The sequence below is a fragment of the Oncorhynchus masou genome, chromosome 24 (assembly GCF_036934945.1).
Source record: "Oncorhynchus masou masou isolate Uvic2021 chromosome 24, UVic_Omas_1.1, whole genome shotgun sequence".
Lineage (NCBI taxonomy): Eukaryota > Metazoa > Chordata > Actinopteri > Salmoniformes > Salmonidae > Oncorhynchus > Oncorhynchus masou.
The window spans coordinates 17,944,169-17,966,073 of NC_088235.1; the positions used below are offsets into that span (position 1 = coordinate 17,944,169).

The 21,905-nt window shown below is 44.8% G+C and overlaps 1 protein-coding gene across 1 annotated transcript in view; it reads left to right on the forward strand.

Annotated features, from left to right (window-relative positions):
• LOC135511874 (integrin alpha-9-like) overlaps window positions 1–21,905 on the forward strand; it is a 201,312-nt gene that overhangs the window by 43,219 nt on the left and 136,188 nt on the right. Inside the window, 3 exon segments of the mRNA XM_064933377.1 lie at window positions 12,467–12,561; window positions 19,561–19,651; window positions 21,847–21,892. Of these exon segments, the coding sequence (XP_064789449.1) occupies window positions 12,467–12,561; window positions 19,561–19,651; window positions 21,847–21,892 (232 nt within the window).

A 21,905-nucleotide genomic window follows, 5' to 3' on the forward strand; every position in this document is an offset into this window, starting at 1 on the left:
TGGAGAGTGCATCACTGCAATCGGAGACATTGATGACGATGGGTACCAAGGTAAGTGGAGAGTGCATCACTGCAATCGGAGACATTCATGACGATGGGTACCAAGGTAAGTGTCTCTCAACTAACTCACTGTGTTGTCAATTATAGAATGTATGCTTATGAAAATGTGTCCACTCCTCCAACCTCCACCATTGTTGTACAAATACCAAACTTCTCGATGACACACTCATGAATATTAAATTTATGTATTTATTTATTTTATTTCACCTTTATTTAACCAGGTAGGCAAGTTGAGAACAAGTTCTCATTTACAATTGCGACCTGGCCATGATAAAGCAAAGCAGTTCGACACATACAACGACACAGAGTTACACATGGAGTAAAACAAACATACAGTCAATAATACAGTATAAACAAGTCTATATATGATGTGAGCAAATGAGGTGCGATAAGGGAGGTAAAGGCAAAAAAAGGCCATGGTGGCAAAGTAAATACAATATCGCAAGTAAAACACTGGAATGGTAGATTTGCAATGGAAGAATGTGCAAAGTAGAAATAAAAATAATGGGGTGCAAAGGAGCAAAATAAATAAATTAAATACAGTAGGGAAAGAGGTAGTTGTTTGGGCTAAAATATAGGTGGGCTATGTACAGGTGCAGTAATCTGTGAGCTGCTCTGACAGTTGGTGCTTAAAGCTAGTGAGGGAGATAAGTGTTTCCAGTTTCAGTGCTTTTTGTAGTTCGTTCCAGTCATTGGCAGCAGAGAACTGGAAGGAGAAGCGGCCAAAGAAAGAATTGGTTTTGGGGGTGACTAGAGAGATATACCTCCTGGAGCGTGTGCTACAGGTGGGAGATGCTATGGTGACCAGCGAGCTGAGATAAGGGGGGACTTTACCTAGCAGGGTCTTGTAGATGACATGGAGCCAGTGGGTTTGGCAACGAGTATGAAGCGAGGGCCAGCCAACGAGAGCGTACAGGTCGCAATGGTGGGTAGTATATGGGGCTTTGGTGACAAAACGGATTGCACTGTGATAGACTGCATCCAATTTGTTGAGTAGGGTATTGGAGGCTATTTTGTAAATGACATCGCCGAAGTCGAGGATTGGTAGGATGGTCAGTTTTACAAGGGTATGTTTGGGAGCATGAGTGAAGGATGCTGTGTTGCGAAATAGGAAGCCAATTCTAGATTTAACTTTGGATTGGAGATATTTGATATGGGTCTGGAAGGAGAGTTTACAGTCTAACCAGACACCTAAGTATTTGTAGTTGTCCACGTATTCTAAATCAGAGCCGTCCAGAGTAGTGATGTTGGACAGGCGGGTAGGAGCGCATAGCGATCGGTTGAAGAGCATGCATTTAGTTTTACTTGTATTTAAGAGCAATTGGAGGCCACGGAAGGAGAGTTGTATGGCATTGAAGCTTGCCTGGAGGGTTGTTAACACAGTGTCCAAAGAAGGGCCAGAAGTATACAGAATGGTGTCGTCTGCGTAGAGGTGGATCAGAGACTCACCAGCAGCAAGAGCGACCTCATTGATGTATACAGAGAAGAGAGTCGGTCCAAGAATTGAACCCTGTGGCATCCCCATAGAGACTTCCAGAGATCCGGACAGCAGACCCTCCGATTTGACACACTGAACTCTATCAGAGAAGTAGTTGGTGAACCAGGCGAGGCAATCATTTGAGAAACCAAGGCTGTCGAGTCTGCCGATGAGGATGTGGTGATTGACAGAGTCGAAAGCCTTGGCCAGATCAATGAACACGGCTGCACAGTAATGTTTCTTATCGATGGCGGTTAAGATATCGTTTAGGACCTTGAGTGTGGCTGAGGTGCACCCATGACCAGTTCTGAAACCAGATTGCATAGCAGAGAAGGTATGCAATCTGTGGTCGGTAATCTGTTTGTTGACTTGGCTTTCGAAGACCTTAGAAAGGCATGGTAGGATAGATATAGGTCTGTAGCAGTTTGGGTCAAGAGTGTCCCCCCCTTTGAAGAGGGGGATGACTGCAGCTGCTTTCCAATCTTTGGGGATCTCAGACGACACGAAAGAGAGGTTGAACAGGCTAGTAATAGGGGTGGCAACAATTTCGGCAGATAATTTTAGAAAGAAAGGGTCCAGATTGTCAAGCCCGGCTGATTTTTAGGGGTCCAGATTTTGCAGCTCTTTCAGAACATCAGCTGAACGGATTTGGGAGAAGGAGAAATGGGGAAGGCTTGGGCGAGTTGCTGTGGGTGGTGCAGTGCTGTTGATTGGGGTAGGAGTAGCCAGGTGGAAAGCATGGCCAGCCGTAGAAAAATGCTTATTGAAATTCTCAATTATGGTGGATTTATCAGTGGTGACAGTGTTTCCTATCTTCAGTGCAGTGGGCAGCTGGGAGGAGGTGTTCTTATTCTCCATGGACTTTACAGTGTCCCAGAACTTGTTTGAGTTAGTGTTGCAGGAAGCAAATTTCTGCTTGAAAAAGCTAGCCTTGGCTTTTCTAACTGCCTGTGTATAATGGTTTCTAGCTTCCCTGAACAGCTGCATATCACGGGGGCTGTTCGATGCTAATGCAGAATGCCATAGGATGTTTTTGTGTTGGTTATTAAGGGCAGTCAGGTCTGGGGAGAACCAAGGGCTATTTCTGTTCCTGGTTCTAAATTTCTTGAATGGGGCATGTTTATTTAAGATAGTTAGGAAGGCATTTAAAAAAAATATCCAGGCATCCTCTACTGACGGGATGAGATCAATATCCTTCCAGGATACCCAGGCCAGGTCGATTAGAAAGGCCTGCTCGCTGAAGTGTTTCAGGGAGCGTTTTACAGTGATGAGTGGGGGCAATGAGGCAGTGATCGCTGAGATCTTGGTTGAAGACAGCAGAGGTGTATTTAGAGGGCAAGTTGGTTAGGATGATATCTATGAGGGTGCCTGTGTTTAAGGCTTTGGGGAGGTACCTGGTAGGTTCATTGATAATTTGTGTGAGATTGAGGGCATCAAGTTTAGATTGTAGGATGGCTGGGGTGTTAAGCATGTTCCAGTTTAGGTCGCCTAGCAGCACGAGCTCTGAAGATAGATGGGGGGCAATCAGTTCACATATGGTGTCCAGAGCACAACTGGGGGCAGAGGGTGGTCTATAGCAGACTGCAACGGTGAGAGACTTGTTTTTAGAGAGGTGGATTTTTAAAAGTAGAAGTTCAAATTGTTTGGGTACAGACCTGGATAGTAGGACAGAACTCTGCAGGCTATCTTTGCAGTAGATTGCAACACCGCCCCCTTTTGGCAGTTCTATCTTGTCTGAAAAGGTTGTAGTTTGGAATTAAAATTTCAGAATTTTTGGTAGTCTTCCTAAGCCAGGATTCAGACACAGCTAGAACATCCGGGTTGGCAGAGTGTGCTAATGCAGTGAATAGAACAAACTTAGGGAGGAGGCTTCTAATGTTAACATGCATGAAACCAAGGCTATTACGGTTACAGAAGTCGTCAAAAGAGAGCGCCTGGGGAATAGGAGTGGAGCAAGGCACTGTAGGGCCTGGATTCACCTATACATCGCCAGAGGAACAGAGGAGGAGTAGGATAAGGGTGCGGCTGAAAGCAATAAGAATTGGTCGTCTAGAACGTCTGGAACAGAGAATAAAAGGAGGTTTCTGGGGGCGATAAAATAGCATCAAGGTATAATGTACAGACAAAGGTATGGTAGGATGTGAATACAGTGGAGGTAAACCTAGGTATTGAGTGATGAAGAGAGAGATATTGTCTCTAGAAACATCATTGAAACCAGGAGATGTCATTGCATGTGTGGGTGGTGGAACTAATAGGTTGGATTAAGGTATAGTGAGCAGGACTAGAGGCTCAACAGTGAAATAAGCCAATAAACACTAACCAGAACAGCAATGGACAAGGCATATTGACATTAATAAGGAGAGGCATGCTTAGTCGAGTGATCAAAAGGGTAAAAGGGTCCAGAGTGGAGAGGTTGGTTGGGGGTCACGGCGATCCAGACAGCCAGCCAGGCCATCGGTAGCAAGCTAGCATAGGATGGACTGATGACTGATGATTTTCATTTTCATAATGATTTTCATTAGAAGTGGTCTAGTCGACAATGTTTCTGGAATGTGATATAGCTAGTCATACAGTTTTTGTTCCACAATATTATGCTAGAAGTCCAAAAGCTTTTCTCTCAGAGACGTTCTGTTTGTAATATCTTATGGAGAGGGGGGCTCTTCAGGAAGCACAACCCCCTTTAACGCATGTGTATGTACACACACCCAGTTATAGCACACACACACCCAGATATAGCACACACACCCAGATATAGCACACACACACACACCCAGATATAGCACACACACCCAGATATAGCACACACACACACACCCAGATATATCACACACACACCCAGATATAGCACACACACACACCCAGATATAGCGCACACACCCAGATATAGCACACACACACACACACACACACACACACACACACACACACACACACACACACACACACACACACACACACACACACACACACACACACACACACACAGATATAGCACACACACACAGATATAGCGCACATACACAGCCAGATATAGCGCACACACACAGCCAGATATAGCACACACACACAGCCAGATATAACACACACACACACACACACACACACACACACACACACACACACACACACACACACACACACACACACACACACACACACACACACACACACACACACACAGACACATCCAGATATAGCACACACAGACACATCCAGATATAGCACACACACCCCCAGATATAACACACACACACACACACACACACACACACACACACACACACACACACACACACACACACACACACACACACACACACAGATATAGCACACACACACAGACAGATATAGCACACACACACACACACACACACAGATATAGCACACACACACACACACACAGATATAGCACACACACACAGATAAAGCACACACACCCATATATAGCACACACACCCCCAGATATAGCACACACACACCCCCATATATAGCACACAAACACCCCCAGATATAGCACACACACACCCAGATATAGCACACCCACCCCCAGAAATAGCACACACACCCCCAGATATAGCACACACACACACACCCAGATATACCACACACACACCCAGATATAGCACACACACCCCCAGATATAGCGCACACACACAGCCAGATATAGCACACACACACCCAGATATAGCATACACACCCAGATATAGCACACATGCACACAGCTATAGCATACACACCCAGATATAGCACACATTCACCCAGATTTAGCACACATACAAACAGCTATAGCATACACACCCAGATATAGCACACACACACCCAGAAATAGCACACACACACCCAGATATAGCACACACACACACCCAGATATAGCACACACACACCCAGATATAGCACACACACACCCAGATATAGCACACACACACCCAGATATAGCACACACACCGCCAGATATAGCACACACACACCCAGATATACAGTGCCTTGCGAAAGTATTCGGCCCCCTTGAACTTTGCGACCTTTTGCCACATTTCAGGCTTCAAACATAAAGATATAAAACTGTATTTTTTTGTGAAGAATCAACAACAAGTGGGACACAATCATGAAGTGGAACGACATTTATTGGATATTTCAAACTTTTTTAACAAATCAAAAACTGAAAAATTGGGCGTGCAAAATTATTCAGCCCCTTTACTTCCAGTGCAGCAAACTCTCTCCAGACGTTCAGTGAGGATCTCTGAATGATCCAATGTTGACCTAAATGACTAATGATGATAAATACAATCCACCTGTGTGTAATCAAGTCTCCATATAAATGCACCTGCACTGTGATAGTCTCAGAGGTCCGTTAAAAGCGCAGAGAGCATCATGAAGAACAAGGAACACACCAGGCAGGTCCGAGATACTGTTGTGAAGAAGTTTAAAGCCGGATTTGGATACAAAAAGATTTCCCAAGCTTTAAACATCCCAAGGAACACTGTGCAAGCGATAATATTGAAATGGAAGGAATATCAGACCACTGCAAATCTACCAAGACCTGGCCGTCCCTCTAAACTTTCAGCTCATACAAGGAGAAGACTGATCAGAGATGCAGCCAAGAGCCGCATGATCACTCTGGATGAACTGCAGAGATCTACAGCTGAGGTGGGAGACTCTGTCCATAGGACAACAATCAGTCGTATATTGCACAAATCTGGCCTTTATGGAAGAGTGGCAAGAAGAAAGCCATTTCTTAAAGATATCCATAAAAAGTGTTGTTTAAAGTTTGCCACAAGCCACCTGGGAGACACACCAAACATGTGGAAGAAGGTGCTCTGGTCAGATGAAACCAAAATTGAACTTTTTGGCAACAATGCAAAACGTTATGTTTGGCGTAAAAGCAACACAGCTCATCATCCTGAACACACAATACCCACTGTCAAACATGATGGTGGCAGCATCATGGTTTGGGCCTGCTTTTCTTCAGGAGGGACAGGGAATATGGTTAAAATTGATGGGAAGATGGATGGAGCCAAATACAGGACCATCTGGAAGAAAACCTGATGGAGTCTGCAAAAGACCTGAGACTGGGACGGAGATTTGTCTTCCAACAAGACAATGATCCAAAACATAAAGCAAAATCTACAATGGAATGGTTCAAAAATAAACATATCCAGGTTAGAATGGCCAAGTCAAAGTCCAGACCTGAATCCAATCGAGAATCTGTGGAAAGAACTGAAAACTGCTGTTCACAAATGCTCTCCATCCAACCGCACTGAGCTCGAGCTGTTTTGCAAGGAGGAATGGGAAACAATTTCAGTCTCTCGATGTGCAGAACTGATAGACATACCCCAAGCGACTTACAGCTGTAATCGCAGCAAAAGGTGGCGCTACAAAGTATTAACTTAAGGGGGCTGAATAATTTTGCACGCCCATTTTTTCAGTTTTTGATTTGTTAAAAAAGTTTGAAATATCCAATAAATGTCGTTCCACTTCATGATTGTGTCCCACTTGTTGTTGATTCTTCACAAAAAAACACAGTTTTATATCTTTATGTTTGAAGCCTGAAATGTGGCAAAAGGTTGCAAAGTTCAAGGGGGCCGAATACTTTCGCAAGGCACTGTAGCACACACACACCCAGATATAGCACACACACCCCCAGATATAGCGCACACACACACCCAGATATAGCACACACGCACACAGCTATAGCATACACACCCAGATATAGCACACATACAAACAGCTATAGCATACACACCCAGAAATAGCACACACACACCCAGAAATAGCACACACACACCCAGATATAGCACACACACACCCAGATATAGCACACACACACCCAGATATAGCACACACACACACCCAGATATAGCACACACAGATATAGCACACACACACACCCAGATATAGCACACACAGATATAGCACACACACACCCAGATATAACGTACACACCACTAGATATAACGTACACACCCCCAGATATAACGTACACACCCCCAGATATAACTTACACACCCCCAGATATAACGTACACACCCCCAGATATAGCGTACACACCCCCAGATATAACGTACACACCCCCAGATATAGCGTACACACCCCCAGATATAGCATACACACCCCCAGATATAGCGTACACACCCCCAGATATAACGTACACACACCCAGCCTATTTTTCCTGGCACTCACTGGAATAGTCTAAAGATTTTTCTTGGTGTGTATTTCATACTGGAATAGTCTAAAGTTTTGTGATTGAATTAAGGCCAGGACTGGATAGACTGGAGAGCAGTAACACTGTCTCCCTTTATCTGATGAGGAATCTAGTGATAGACTGGAGGGCAGTAACACTGTTTCCCTTTATCTGATGAGGAATCTATGGTTAGACTGGAGAGCAGTAACACTGTCTCCCTTTATCTGATGAGGAATCTAGTGATAGACTGGAGAGCAGTAACACTGTCTCCCTTTATCTGATGAGGAATCTAGTGATAGACTGGAGAGCAGTAACACTGTCTCCCTTTATCTGATGAGGAATCTAGTGATAGACTGGAGAGCAGTAACACTGTCTCCCTTTATCTGATGAGGAATCTAGTGATAGACTGGAGAGCAGTAACACTGTCTCCCTTTATCTGATGAGGAATCTAGTGATAGACTGGAGAGCAGTAACACTGTCTCCCTTTATCTGATGAGGAATCTAGTGATAGACTGGAGAGCAGTAACACTGTTTCCCTTTATCTGATGAGGAATCTAGTGATAGACTGGAGAGCAGTAACACTGTCTCCCTTTATCTGATGAGGAATGTACGATTAGACTGGAGAGCAGTAACACTGTCTCCCTTTACCTGATGAGGAATCTACGGTTAGACTGGAGGGCAGTAACACTGTCTCCCTTTACCTGATGAGGAATGTACGGTTAGACTGGAGTGCAGTAACACTGTCTCCCTTTATCTGATGAGGAATCTACGATTAGACTGGAGAGCAGTAACACTGTCTCCCTTTACCTGATGAGGAATCTACGGTTAGACTGGAGAGCAGTAACACTGTCTCCCTTTATCTGATGAGGAATCTAGTGATAGACTGGAGGGCAGTAACACTGTCTCCCTTTATCTGATGAGGAATCTAGTGATAGACTGGAGGGCAGTAACACTGTCTCCCTTTATCTGATGAGGAATCTACTGTTAGAACCCTGACGTACCGACTAGCAGTTTTGTTTGAGGGCTGGAGTTGAATAATTTACTCTGTATCCTGGTGTGTACCTAACTTTTTACGTGAGTAAAGTACAAAAATTGCAGGACAGGCCTAATGGAAACAGCAAATCGGTCAGTAAACTTTCCAAATGTTGACAAAACAAAATACACTAGACAAGGTGGGATCTTTTTGTGTCTCTAAAATGAATTATGCGAGAAATGGATGTGTGAACACTTTCATGCGCAAATATTGATATAATAATCGTCATATCAAATGAAACTTGGAGTCGCAACACACATGTTGTGTGTTCCTCCCACTACAACTCAGGAAAGCATACAGTTTATTAGGCTACAGATGAAATATGTTCTGATGAACTTCACAGGGTGGTGGAAGTGCAAGGTGACGATCTCGATGCTCTTTTCCAATAAATATTGAGGGTCTTATTCTGGTGACATGATGATCTATGCTTAGCTGCCGTTTGACATAATCTTGCTTTTTCTGTCCATAATAATCTCATCAGGTAGACTATTCCCGAGCTGTTGGCTAGATCACACGTGTCAATACCAGAGTGGGCACATTCGCTATATAACACATCCTTATTTGAGACAAAACCATCAGTAGAGTTTGAAATGCGATGGAAACCCGTTTAACTTGTGCTTTTTTATGGGAATTTAACCGCAAAAATTATTTTAAGTGCACTATGTCAATTTGATGGAAACAACTCTCTCTGGTGGGAAAATGTGCATATTGTTTTTATGCAGATTTTTGAATGTCCGCATCAAAATCTGTAGCCAATTTCCACTCGATATGATTCCAGCTTTTTAGATAAGACGAATTCACTCCAAAAGTTAAAGATAAGCCATACAATAACTTTATACCCAACAATTACATTCAGTCTGTTTAAATTTCTTTCAGAATTTCTTTCAGCTTTCAACGCCCCATATTTGACCATGTAAAATAAATATGATGAGGTACTTAGGATACTACGTGTATGTTGCTAAATCACATTATAAACCTTGAAGACTTCCTTATCCATGATATGATTCAGTTTTAAAACATTCACTTTTCGCTGAGGCATGCTATAACAATATCACTGAAAAACTGTTTTTGTTTTTAAAAGGCAATTTCCAGGTTTTGTTGCCAGGGAGGATAATGGGACGTAGTCTTCGTCCCAAATGGCACCCTATTCCTTGCATAGTACACAACTTTTGACCAGAGCCCTACCTATGGGTGACATGTGGGATGCAGTCGAAGTATGATAATTTTGCCTTCAGCTTTATGGTTCTGTTTCCACTCTCACAGAGGTATCATATTGGGGTTTATGGGCACTGACAACACTTGTCTTTTAAGACAGGGTTTCCCAAACTCAGTCCTGGGGCCCCCCCTGGGTGCATGTTTTGGTTTTTACCCTAGCACTACACAGCTGATTCAAATAACCAACTCATCATCAAGCTTTGATTATTTTAATCAGCTGTGTAGTGCTAGGACAAAACATTTAATGTGCTCTCTCTCTCACTCTCTCACTCTCTGCCTCTCTCTCTCTCTCTCTCTCTCTCTGCCTCTCTCTCGCTGCATCTCTCTCTCTCTCTCGCTGCATCTCCTTCTCTCTGCCTCTCTCTCTCTCGCTGCCTCTCTCTCTCGCATCTCCTCTCTCTGCCTCTTTCTCTCTGCCTCTCTGCTCTCTCTCTGCCTCTCTCTCGCTTTGCATCTCCTCTCTCTCTCTCTCTGCTGCATCTCTTTCTCTCTGCCTCTCTCTCTCTCTGCCTCTCTCTCTCTCTCTGCCTGCTCTCTCTCTCTCTCTCTGCCTCTCTCTCTCTCTGCCTCTCTCTCTCTCTGCCTCTCTGCCTCTCTCTCTCTCTCTCTCTGCCTCTCTCTCTCTCTGCCTTTCTCTCTCTTTCTCTCTCTCTCTCTCTGCCTCTCTCTCTCTGCTCTCTCTCTCTCTCTGCCTCTTCTCTCTCTCTGCCTCTCTCTCTCTCTCTGCCTTTCTTCTCTCTCTGCCTTCTCTCTGCTCTCTCTCTCTCTCTGCCTCTCTCTCTCTGCCTCTCTCTCTCTCTCTGCCTCTCTCTCTCTCTCTGCCTCTGCCTCTCTCTCTGCTCTCTCTCTCTCTGCCTCTCTCTCTCTCTCTCTGCCTTTCTCTCTCTCTTTGTCTCTCTCTCTGCCTCTCTCTCTTTGCTCTCTCTCTGTCTCTGCCTCTCTCTCTCTCTCTGCCTCTCTCTCTCTCTGCCTCTCTCTCTCTGCCTCTCTCTCTGCCTCTCTCTCTCTCTCTGCCTCTCTCTCTCTCTCTGCCTTTCTCTCTCTCTGCCTCTCTCTCTCCTCTCTCTCTCTGCCTCTCTCTCTCTCTGCTCTCTCTCTCTGCCTCTCTCTCTTTGTCTCTCTGTCTCTTTCTCTCTGCCTCTCTCTCTCTCTCTCTCTGTCTTTGCCTCTCTCTCTCTCTCTGCCTCTTTCTCTCTCTCTCTGCCTCTCTCTCTGCCTCTCTCTCTTTCTCTGCCTCTCTCTCTCTCTCTGCCTCTCTCTCTCTCTCTCTTTCTCTCTCTCTGCCTCTTCTCTTTCTCTGCTCTCTCTCTGCCTCTCTCTCTCTCTGCCTCTGCTCTCTCTCTCTCTGCCTCTCTCTCTCTCTTTCTGCCTTTCTCTCTTTCTGCCTTTCTCTCTCTCTGCCTTTCTCTCTCTCTGCCTCTCTCTCTCTCTCTCTGCCTCTCTCTCTCTCTCTCTGCCTATCTCTCTCTCTCTGCCTCTGCCTCTCTCTCTCTCTGCCTCTCTCTCTCTCTCTGCCTTTCTCTCTCTCTGCCTCTCTCTCTTTGTCTCTCTATCTGTCTCTTTCTCTCTGCCTCTCTCTGCCTCTCTCTCTCTCTGCCTCTCTCGCTCTCTGCCTCTCTCTCTGCCTCTCTCTCTCTCTGCCTCTCTCTCTCTCTGATTTCTCTCTCTCTGCCTCTCTCTCTCCTCTCTCTCTCTGCCTCTCTCTCTCTCTCTCTGCCTCTCTCTCTTTGTCTCTCTCTGTCTCTTTCTCTCTGCCTCTCTCTGCCTCTCTCTCTCTCTTTCTGCCTTTCTCTCTTTCTGCCTTTCTCTCTTTCTGCCTTTCTCTCTGATTTCTCTCTCTCTCTGCCTCTCTCTGCCTCTCTCTCTCTCTCTGCCTCTTTCTCTCTCTGCCTTTCTCTCTGCCTCTCTCTCTCTCTCTCTGCCCCTCTCTCTCTCTGCCTCTCTTTCTCTGCCTCTCTCTCTCTCTGCCTCTCTCTCTGTCTTTGCCTCTCTCTCTCTCTCTCTGCCTCTCTCTCTCTCTCTCTGTCTTTGCCTCTCTCTCTCTCTGCCTCTCTCTCTCTCTCTCTCTCTCTCTGTCTTTGCCTTTCTCTCTGCCTCTTTCTCTCTCTCTGCCTCTCTCTCTGCCTCTCTCTCTCTCTGCCTCTCTCTCTCTCTGCCTCTCTCTCTGTCTTTGCCTCTCTCTCTCTCTCTAACTCTCTCGCTGCATCTCTCTCTCTCTCTCGCTGCATCTCTCTCTCTGCATCTCTGCCTCTCTCTCTCTCTCTGCCTCTCTCTCTGCCTCTCTCTCTGCCTCTCTCTCTGCCTCTCTCTCTGCCCCTCTCTCTCTCTCTCTCTCTCTCTCTCTCTCTCTGCCTCTCTCTCTCTGCCTCTCTCTCTCTGCCTCTCTCTCTGCCTCTCTCTCTCTCTGCCTCTCTCTCCTTCTCTCTCTGCCTCTCTCTCTCTCTGTCTCTCTCTCTCTCTCTCTCTGCCTCTCTCTCTCTCTGCCTCTCTCTCCTTCTCTCTAGATGTGGCCATAGGAGCACCCAAAGAAGATGACTACGGTGGAGCGGTTTACATTTACCATGGTGATGCCACAGGAATCGTCACCAAATATTCTATGGTAAAGACACTTTCAATGGTTAGACAAAACAAGTAATCAACACCTTGGGTACATCATCATCTGTTTTTCATTTCTAGTTTAGTGAGTGTGCACAAACACACCGTATTGTGTTCGCAATAAAGATAAGATCACAGTTACATCTATGTTGACACAGCAGCAGTATCCAAAATTACACCCTATTCCCTATAGTGCACTACTCTTCAACAGAGCGCTATGTGCACTGAATAGGGAACAGGGTTCCATTTGGGAAGCAACCTCTGACCAATGTGTTATAATGACCCAGGTGGTAATGTTATCCTGGGAGGAGATTTTACACACAAACGCACGCACACACACACAGGAGTGTGTTTTCATTAACCTGTAGTCCGGTACAAAGTACTCATCTAATTTCAAGACACACTCACACAAACACAGGAGTGTGTTTTCATTAACCTGTAGTCCGGTACAAAGTACTCATCTAATGTCAAGACACACGCACACACACACAGGAGTGTGTTTTCATTAACCTGTAGTCCGGTACAAAGTACTCATCTAATGTCAAGACACACACACACAAACACAGGAGTGTGTTTTCATTAACCTGTAGTCCGGTACAAAGTACTCATCTAATGTCAAGACACACTCACACAAACACAGGAGTGTGTTTTCATTAACCTGTAGTCCGGTACAAAGTACTCATCTAATGTCAAGACACACACACACAAACACAGGAGTGTGTTTTCATTAACCTGTAGTCCAGTACAAAGTACTCATCTAATGTCAAGACACACTCACACAGGAGTGCAGAACAAAGGAAACACAGAACAAAGGATCCCCACAATGGATATTAGCCCCATTAAACATTATACAGGGTGAGTCCCAAATGGCATTACTTAGCCAATATGTCCCAGGTCAAAGTAGTGCACTACATAGGGAGTAGGGTCCATCAGCAGTCCATCAGCTTTATCTACTGAAAGATAGAGATACAGTATCAGGTGAAATGTAATAGTCTTCTCCAACCCTAGCCTTATTCAGTCTGTTCTAGTAGTGGTAGCAGACAGTGGTCTGTTATAGTAGTGGTAGTAGACAGTGGTCTGTTATAGTAGTGGTAGCAGACAGTGGTCTGTTATAGTAGTGGTAGCAGACAGTGGTCTGTTATAGTAGTGGTAGCAGACAGTGGTCTGTTATAGTAGTGGTAGCAGACAGTGGTCTGTTATAGTAGTGGAAGCAGACTGGTGCTTCACACTGTTAGACGGTATGACGCTGATCCCTACTGCTACAGTAATGTGTTCGCAGTGTTTGGTATTCAGGTCAGTGTGTGTGCTGTCACGAACCGGCTCAAAGCCCGTAACAAAGGGAGACAACGTGGAGACAAGGAGTAACAAAATATATATTTATTAACTAAAGCAACTAAGGAAAATATACAATGGTGTGTGTAATCAGTAATCAGTAGTGTAAGTGAGGGTTTTGCATGCATGAATGTGATAATGCAGTGTGTTGAAAGGTGTCAATGGAAACAAACAAAAGGCCACCAAGAACCACAACACAATCTACAAAGGTGTCTGCATGGAGAGAGTCTCATCCATGAATGTGGAAGAGGTCTATTTATCCTGGGACACACCTGGCCCAGGTGTTTCCCATGTAGCTGACGACCCTCCCCAACTCCACCCACCGGCATCCTAACAAGGAAACAAGAACAAAGACAGAATACGGCAGACAGAGTGGGAGGGTCATCACATTCCCCCCCATAAAACCGGGGACCAACAAGGACCCCGGAACATACCAGCCTCCCGCGTCCCAAATTGACACAGCCTCCCGCGTCCCAAATTGACACAGCCTCCCGCGTCCCAAATTGACACAGCCTCCCGCGTCCCAAATTGACACAGCCTCCCGCGTCCCAAATTGACACAGCCTCCCGCGTCCCAAATTGACACAGCCTCCCGCGTCCCAAATTGACACAGCCTCCCGCGTCCCAAATTGACACAGCCTCCCGCGTCCCAAATTGACACAGCCTCCCGCGTCCCAAATTGACACAGCCTCCCGCGTCCCAAATTGACACAGCCTCCCGCGTCCCAAATTGACACAGCCTCCCGCGTCCCAAATTGACAAGGGTTTACGTGTTCACGCCTACAATTTGCCCCAGCCAACCTCCTCCCCAGACCTCAGCGACCCTCGCACAGGAAGCAACATTTAAGAGGAAAGAAAACAAGACCAGGAGGGAGCAGACAGGACAGAGAGAACATGACAATACGAAACAATGGACTGAAGAGGAAATGAATCTGGCTTTGTGACACTGTTTACCTTACGGTAGTCCGTACAAAAACGGTTTGTTCCATCCGGTTTACTGACCAAGATACAGGGAGAAGCCCAACTGGAGAAAGAAGGCTCTGCTATCTTACTCTCCAGCATGTACTTGACCTCAGCATCCAGACAACGTAGTTTCTCTGAAGAAACTCTATAGAACCGCTGACGAATGGGGTCAGCACCTCCAATGTCAATATCATGTTCTATTAAGTTTGTACGTGTAGGTGTATCAGAAAACAAACCTGGAAATCTCTGAATCAGACCAACCATCTTTCCGCCCATCAACAGGTAGGTGAGTGAGAAGACTGTCTAAAATATCCAGTGTTTCTGAATTTTTTAATCTACCCTGCAATATACAATCGTCAGGACCAGGAACATCTTCCTCCTCATGCACAGATCTAGCACGACAAGAACCCAAGGAAACAACGGTATCAGCCAAAAGAACAGGTTTACCGTGCTCTGTAGAATCCCACTGTTCAGTCTAACGTGCATAATAGGGTTTTAACAGATTTACATGGCACAGCTGGTGTGCTTTCCTCCGTTCTGGAGTGGCAACTAGATAATTTTGCTCAGTGTACTGGCGCACCACTGTATATGGACCTTGAAACTTGGCTTGAAAAGGAGAACCAACAATTGGCAGCAGAGCAAGAACCTGGTCACCTGGACTAAAGTGACGAGGCTCAGTTCGGTGATCAAATATGCCCTTCATCCTCTTCTGTGAAGATGACAACTTCTCTTTAGCCATTTCACCAAGCGGCGTACAGCCGTCGCCGAAAATCACACACATACGATAACAGGGACTGAGGAGCCTCGGGAGACTTCCAGTCATCCTGGAGAACAGATAAAAGTCCACGCACCCTATGTCCAAACACAAGGTCATTTGGACTGAACCCTGTGCTCTCCTGTGAAAATTCCCTAGCGGCTAACAGTAACCAAGACAACCCCTCCTCCCAATCCTTATCCATCTCAGTACAATAAGCTCTCAACAAAGACTTAAGTGTTTGATGGAAACGTTCCAGTGCCCCTTGACTTTGCGCGTGACAGGCGCTAGACAAATTGTGTTTAATATGGAGCTGTTGAAGAACCTGACTAAACAGAATAGAGGTAAAATTAGATCCTTGATTACTCTGAATGACCTTAGGGATTCCAAACAATGAGAGAAACTGAATCAAAGCTTTTAACACAGATTTAGTCGTGATAGATCGGAGAGGATAGGCAGCAGGAAACCTAGTGGTCTGACACATCACAGTGAACAGGTAACTGCTACCCTTTTTACAACGAGGCAGAGGACCCACACAGTCAATAATCAGATACTCAAAAGGTTGTCTGAGTACAGGAATAGGAAACAATGGTACTGGTTTAATAGCTTGATTAGGCTTACCAGTTAATTGACAGGTGTGACAAGTTTTGATAAAATCAGAAACATCTCTCTTTAATCTAGGCCAAAAGAAATGTCTTAATATGCGATTGTAGGTTTTCCTCACCCCCATATGTCCAGCAACGTTGCTGTGAGAAGTTTCCAACACCAACTCACAAAGCTGAACTGGTACAACAACCTGACTAATTGCCTCCCCCAGAAAAACACTATCATGAGACACCCACTTTCTCATCAGGACATCCTCTTGGAGAAAATAGCCATGGGCGACATCTCCCAACTGTTCTATAGGCACAATTTGATCACGCAACTCTTCTAACGTGGGGTCATCCCGTTGTGCATTGATTAGATCTGAGCGGGTTACAGATAACGGGATAACAGGGAAAACAGTGACATACTTTGTATTATTATCATTAGTCGGCGCAGTGACCAGTTCGCCACGGCTCATAGAACGTGTCACTGCACACGCAGAGAACACCTCTGGTAAACTCTGTACACTCATCAGGAATCCCAACAAATGACGGCTTAGTGGAAACCACTAGAGATGGAAACACGTCAGGCCATACACGCTGACCAGCCAAGTTATTGCCAAGGATAACGTCGATACCCTCAATAGTCAACGAAGGACGCACACCCACAACAACTTCACCTTTCACCAGCCCACAATCCAACATCAGTTTATGCAATGGAACTGACAGAGTGTTCAAACCTATTCCCCTAATTAGAACACTATTCCCCGAATCAGTCTTAGCAGAAAAGGGTAACACAGACTCCAACACAAATGATTCAGAGGCCCCTGTGTCTCTCAGGATCTTCACTGGCACTAGGTCTTTACTTCCTAACATAGACACAAAACCTTCCGTAATGAAAGGTAAATAGTCTGGATCAATATGGACTTTCACATTCTCATGGGCCTGAGGAAATGAGTCATGAATGAACTGATGTGGAACAGGTGCAGCTAACGCAGTAGGCTTAGATTTAGCGTAAGCACCCGTTTTTCCAATGACCTGAACCTTGACAGTAGTGACACTCCTGCCCAAAATCAGCTTTACCATGGGAGTCAGGTTCAACCCTAGTTGAATAGAACTCTGCCCGAGAACCAAAGTATCTCGGTGAGCGAAGCCCAAATCTATCCGAACGCCCCCACTCTTTCCGAATACGGGGCCCTGCAAAGACACTTTTGTGAGTCAACACATACTCGTCCGCCAAAACCGCAGCTTCAGCAACATTCTTTACTTTCGGTTCATTAATATACGTGGAAATACGATCAGGAATTGTGTCCTTAAATTGCTCAAACATAATCAGATCACACAGCCCTTGGAAAGTCACCACTGCAGAGGCGGAACACCAGCGATTGAACTGTAAAGATAACTGTCGCGCAAACTCAACATGAGTCTGGTTATCATCCCTTTTTAAAGTTCTAAATCGTTGGCGGTAAGCCTCAGGGACCAATTCATAAATCTGTAACACAGCTGTTTTAACTTTATCATAACTGGCACTGTCGTGTACACTAAGAGCTGAATATGCTTCCTGCGCTTTACCAGTCAGCACACACTGCAACATTAAAGTGCGGTCAGAATCAGGCCAACTCCTAGCGTCAGCAACCCGCTCAAACAACGAAAAGAATGTCTCGGGGTCCCTTTCATTAAACCGAGGCAATAACCGTAAGTTCCCAACAATATCAAATGTCTCTGGGGCACGACCAAAAGCGGAACTACCCCTAGGTAAATCTGGGTCACCTTCCCAAAACAAACTCTCCCCTGAGATCTTTCCTTCCCTAACCAACTCTATACGTTCTTGTTGCAACTTGATTTTAGCACGCTCCATCTCGTTTAAATGCCAATTCCTTTTCATATTTTACACGATCATGCTCTAGCTTCTCCCGATCATGCTGCCGATCATGCTCTCTCTTCTCACGATCATGCTCCAGCTGTAACAAAAGCAGTTCTTTCTGCTGTTCAAAAAGAGGGCTACTAGGACTAACCGATGGAATGGCCATTGTAACGTTATGGGGAGACGACAAATCCTCAGCAGAGGCTGGCCCGGTGATAACTTCAAGAATACCACTCTCCATCAGATTGGCCTTCAATATCAACCTAATAGAATTCTTTTTACGTTTATCACTAATCTCAACCTTGTAGTGTTCCGCGACCTTTAACAGCTGTTCTTTAGTACCTAAATCTAACAATTCCTCTGATGGAGAGCGAATGAACTTATCTACATAAGACGCCATAATCACACCAAAAAAAAATTCTCGCTCTTCCCTTCTGCTGAGCACACCAGACCACAACCCGAGAATTGACAATCACCCTGAGCACCACAGAAGAGAGATGAGGTACGGAGCTTCCCCAAAACCTACAATAACTCAACCCTAGTCTTCGTGCAGATTTGCGGTGGGAATTTACGCACTGTAGCCCGCTGGCAAGGAAATAGAACTCCCCAGCATGCTGGCAAATTCCACCAAGCCACGGATGTGCCCCCGAGACAACTGCTCAGTCCACAGACACCACACAAAAATAACAAACATTTAACCATGCCAAACATGTCCCAAAAATGAAACACGTCGCTAAACCTATCAGGGGAAAAAGGCTATAGCTCCAGGTAGCAAGTTCCACTAACCTACCCAAATCTCTCACCGAGGTACACAGCAGATTACTCACCTCAGACTGACGTCCCAACAGAAAGTAGAACAAGAGTTCAGGCTAGGCAGGGCCTGGAAACTAACCATTATACTCTCTCCAACACAGCACACAAACCAAACAACAAAGGCAACCAATACTGGGCCTATCCAACTCAAACAAAATATGCAAACCAAACACGTACCTTCACGGTCTCCCAAACCAATAGTTCAAAAATCCCGGATGAGCCCCCACTTGTCATGAACCGGCTCAAAGCCCGTAACAAAGGGAGACAACGTGGAGACAAGGAGTAACAAAATATATATTTATTAACTAAAGCAACTAAGGAAAATATACAATGGTGTGTGTAATCAGTAATCAGTAGTGTAAGTGAGTGTTTTGCATGCATGAATGCGATAATGCAGTGTGTTGAAAGGTGCCAATGCAAACAAACAAAAGGCCACCAAGAACCACAACACAATCTACAAAGGTTTCTGCATGGAGAGAGTCTCCTCCATAAATGTGGAAGAGGTCTATTTATCCTGGGACACACCTGGCCCAGGTGTTTCCCATGTAGCTGACGACCCTCCCCAACTCCACCCACCGGCATCCTAATAAGGAAACAAGAACAAAGACAGAATACGGCAGACAGAGTGGGAGGGTCGTCACAGTGCTTGCATGTATGTATATGTTCTATCTCACGTTTTATATCTTTCATTGCAGAGAGTGTCAGGACAGAGCATTAACCCCGCCCTCCAGATGTTTGGCCAATCAATCTCTGGCAATGTGGACATGGACAGCAATGGATATCCAGGTAGGGTCACATTATACAGTACAATACAGACATGATGCAACATAGCCAACACTAGGTGTAGGGCTAATGAAAAACCTCGGGCCTACATCTCAACATAGCCAACACTAGGTGTAGGGCAAATGAAACACCTCGGGCCTACATCTCAACATAGCCAACACTAAGTGTAGGGCTAATGAAACACCTAGGACCTACATCTCAACATAGCCAACACTAGGTGTAGGGCTAATGAAACACCTAGGACCTACATCTCAACATAGCCAACACTAGGTGTAGGGCTAATGAAACACCTAGGACCTACGTCTCAACTTCATGTCGTTATTATATACAGTTGAAGTCGGAAGTTTACATACATTTAAGTTGGAATCATTAAAACTCATTTTTCATTCACCACAAATTTCTTGTTAACAAACTATAGCTTGGCAAGTTTGTTAGGACATCTACTTTGTGCATGACACAAGTCATTTTTCCAACAATTTTTTATAGACAGATTATTTCACTTATAATTCACTGTATCACAGTTCCAGTGGGCCAGAAGTTTACATACACTAAGTTGACTGTGCCTTTAAACAGCTTGTAAAATTCCATAAAATGATGTCATGGCTTTAGAAGCTTCTGATAGGCTAATTGACATCATTTGAGTCAATTGGAGGTGTACCTGTGGATGTATTTCAGGGCCTACCTTCAAACTCAGTGCCTCTTTGCTTGACATCATGGGAAAATCAAAATAAATCAGCCAAGACCGCAGAAAACAATTGTAGACCTCCACAAGTCTGGTTCATCCTTGGGAGAAATTTACAAACGCCTGAAGGTACCACGTTCATCTGTACAAACAATAGTACGCAAGTATAAACTCCATGGGACCACGCAGCCGTCATACCACTCAGGAAGGAGACGCGTTCTGTCTCCTAGAGATGAATGTACTTTGGTGTGAAAAGTGCAAATCAATCCCTGAACAACAGCAAAGGACCTTGTGAAGATCCTGGAGGAAACATGTGCTAAATTATCTATATCCACAGTAAAAGATCATAGGGACAAGATCCAGGGACAAAGATTGTACTTTTTGGAGAAATGTCCTCTGGGCTGATGAAACAATGAAATAGAACCGTTTGGCCATAATGACCATTGTTATGTTTGGAGGAAAAAGGGGGAGGCTTGCAAGCCAAAGAACACCATCCCAACCATGAAGCAAGGGGGTGGCAGCATCATGTTGTGGGGGTGCTTTGCTGCAGGAAGGACGGGTGCACTTCACAAAATAGATGGCATCATGAGGGAGGACAATTATGTGGATATATTGAAGCAACATCTCAAGACATCAGTCAGGAAGTTAATGTTTGATCGCAAATGGGTCTTTCAAATGGACGATGACCCCAAGCATACTTCCAAAGTTGTGGCAAAATGGCTTAAGGACAACAAAGTGAAGGAATTGGAGTGGCCACAAAGCCCTGACCTCAATCCTATAGAAAATTTGTGGGCAGAACTGAAAAAGCTTGTGCGAGCAAGGAGGCCTACAAACCTGACTCAGTTACTCCAGCTCTGTGAGGAGGAATGGGCCAAAATTCACCCAATTTATTGTGGGAATCTTATGGAAGGCTCCCCAAAATGTTGGACCCAAATTTAACAATTTAAAGATAATGCTACCAAATACTAATTGAGTGTTTGTAAACTTCTGACCCACTGGGAATGTGATGAAAGAAATACAATCTGAAATAAATAATTCTCTACTTTTATTCTAACATTTCCCATTCTTAAAATAAAGTGGTGATGCGAACTGACCTAAAACAGGTAATTGTTTACTGGGATTAAATGTCAGGAATTGTGAAAAACTGAGTTTAAATATATTTGGCTAAGGTGTATGTAAACTTCTGACTTCAACTGTACCTGCTTGATTAGATTTAGAAATTAATACATAAAATGAACTCAGAATCAGCAGACAAAGTAAAGAATGTCCAAAGGGCTTTGTTGCATTGCTCACTCCTTCTCCTGTCTGTCTGACTCTGAGTGGTTATTGGTCAGCCAGTAACACTCCTGTTACTGGACTCCACATCAATCGTGGACATTCAGAACTAGAACAGAAAACAACAGGTATGAGGACCAACAAAGGTTATCACTTGTTAATGATGACCTTTGTGCATCGTGCCATATCTTCAAAGAACGAGAGAGATCTGCTGCGCTCATTGGTTGTTCTTTCATTGCAGATATTACCATTGGTGCTTTTATGGCTGATAGTGTGGTGTTATTGAGGTAAGTGGTTATA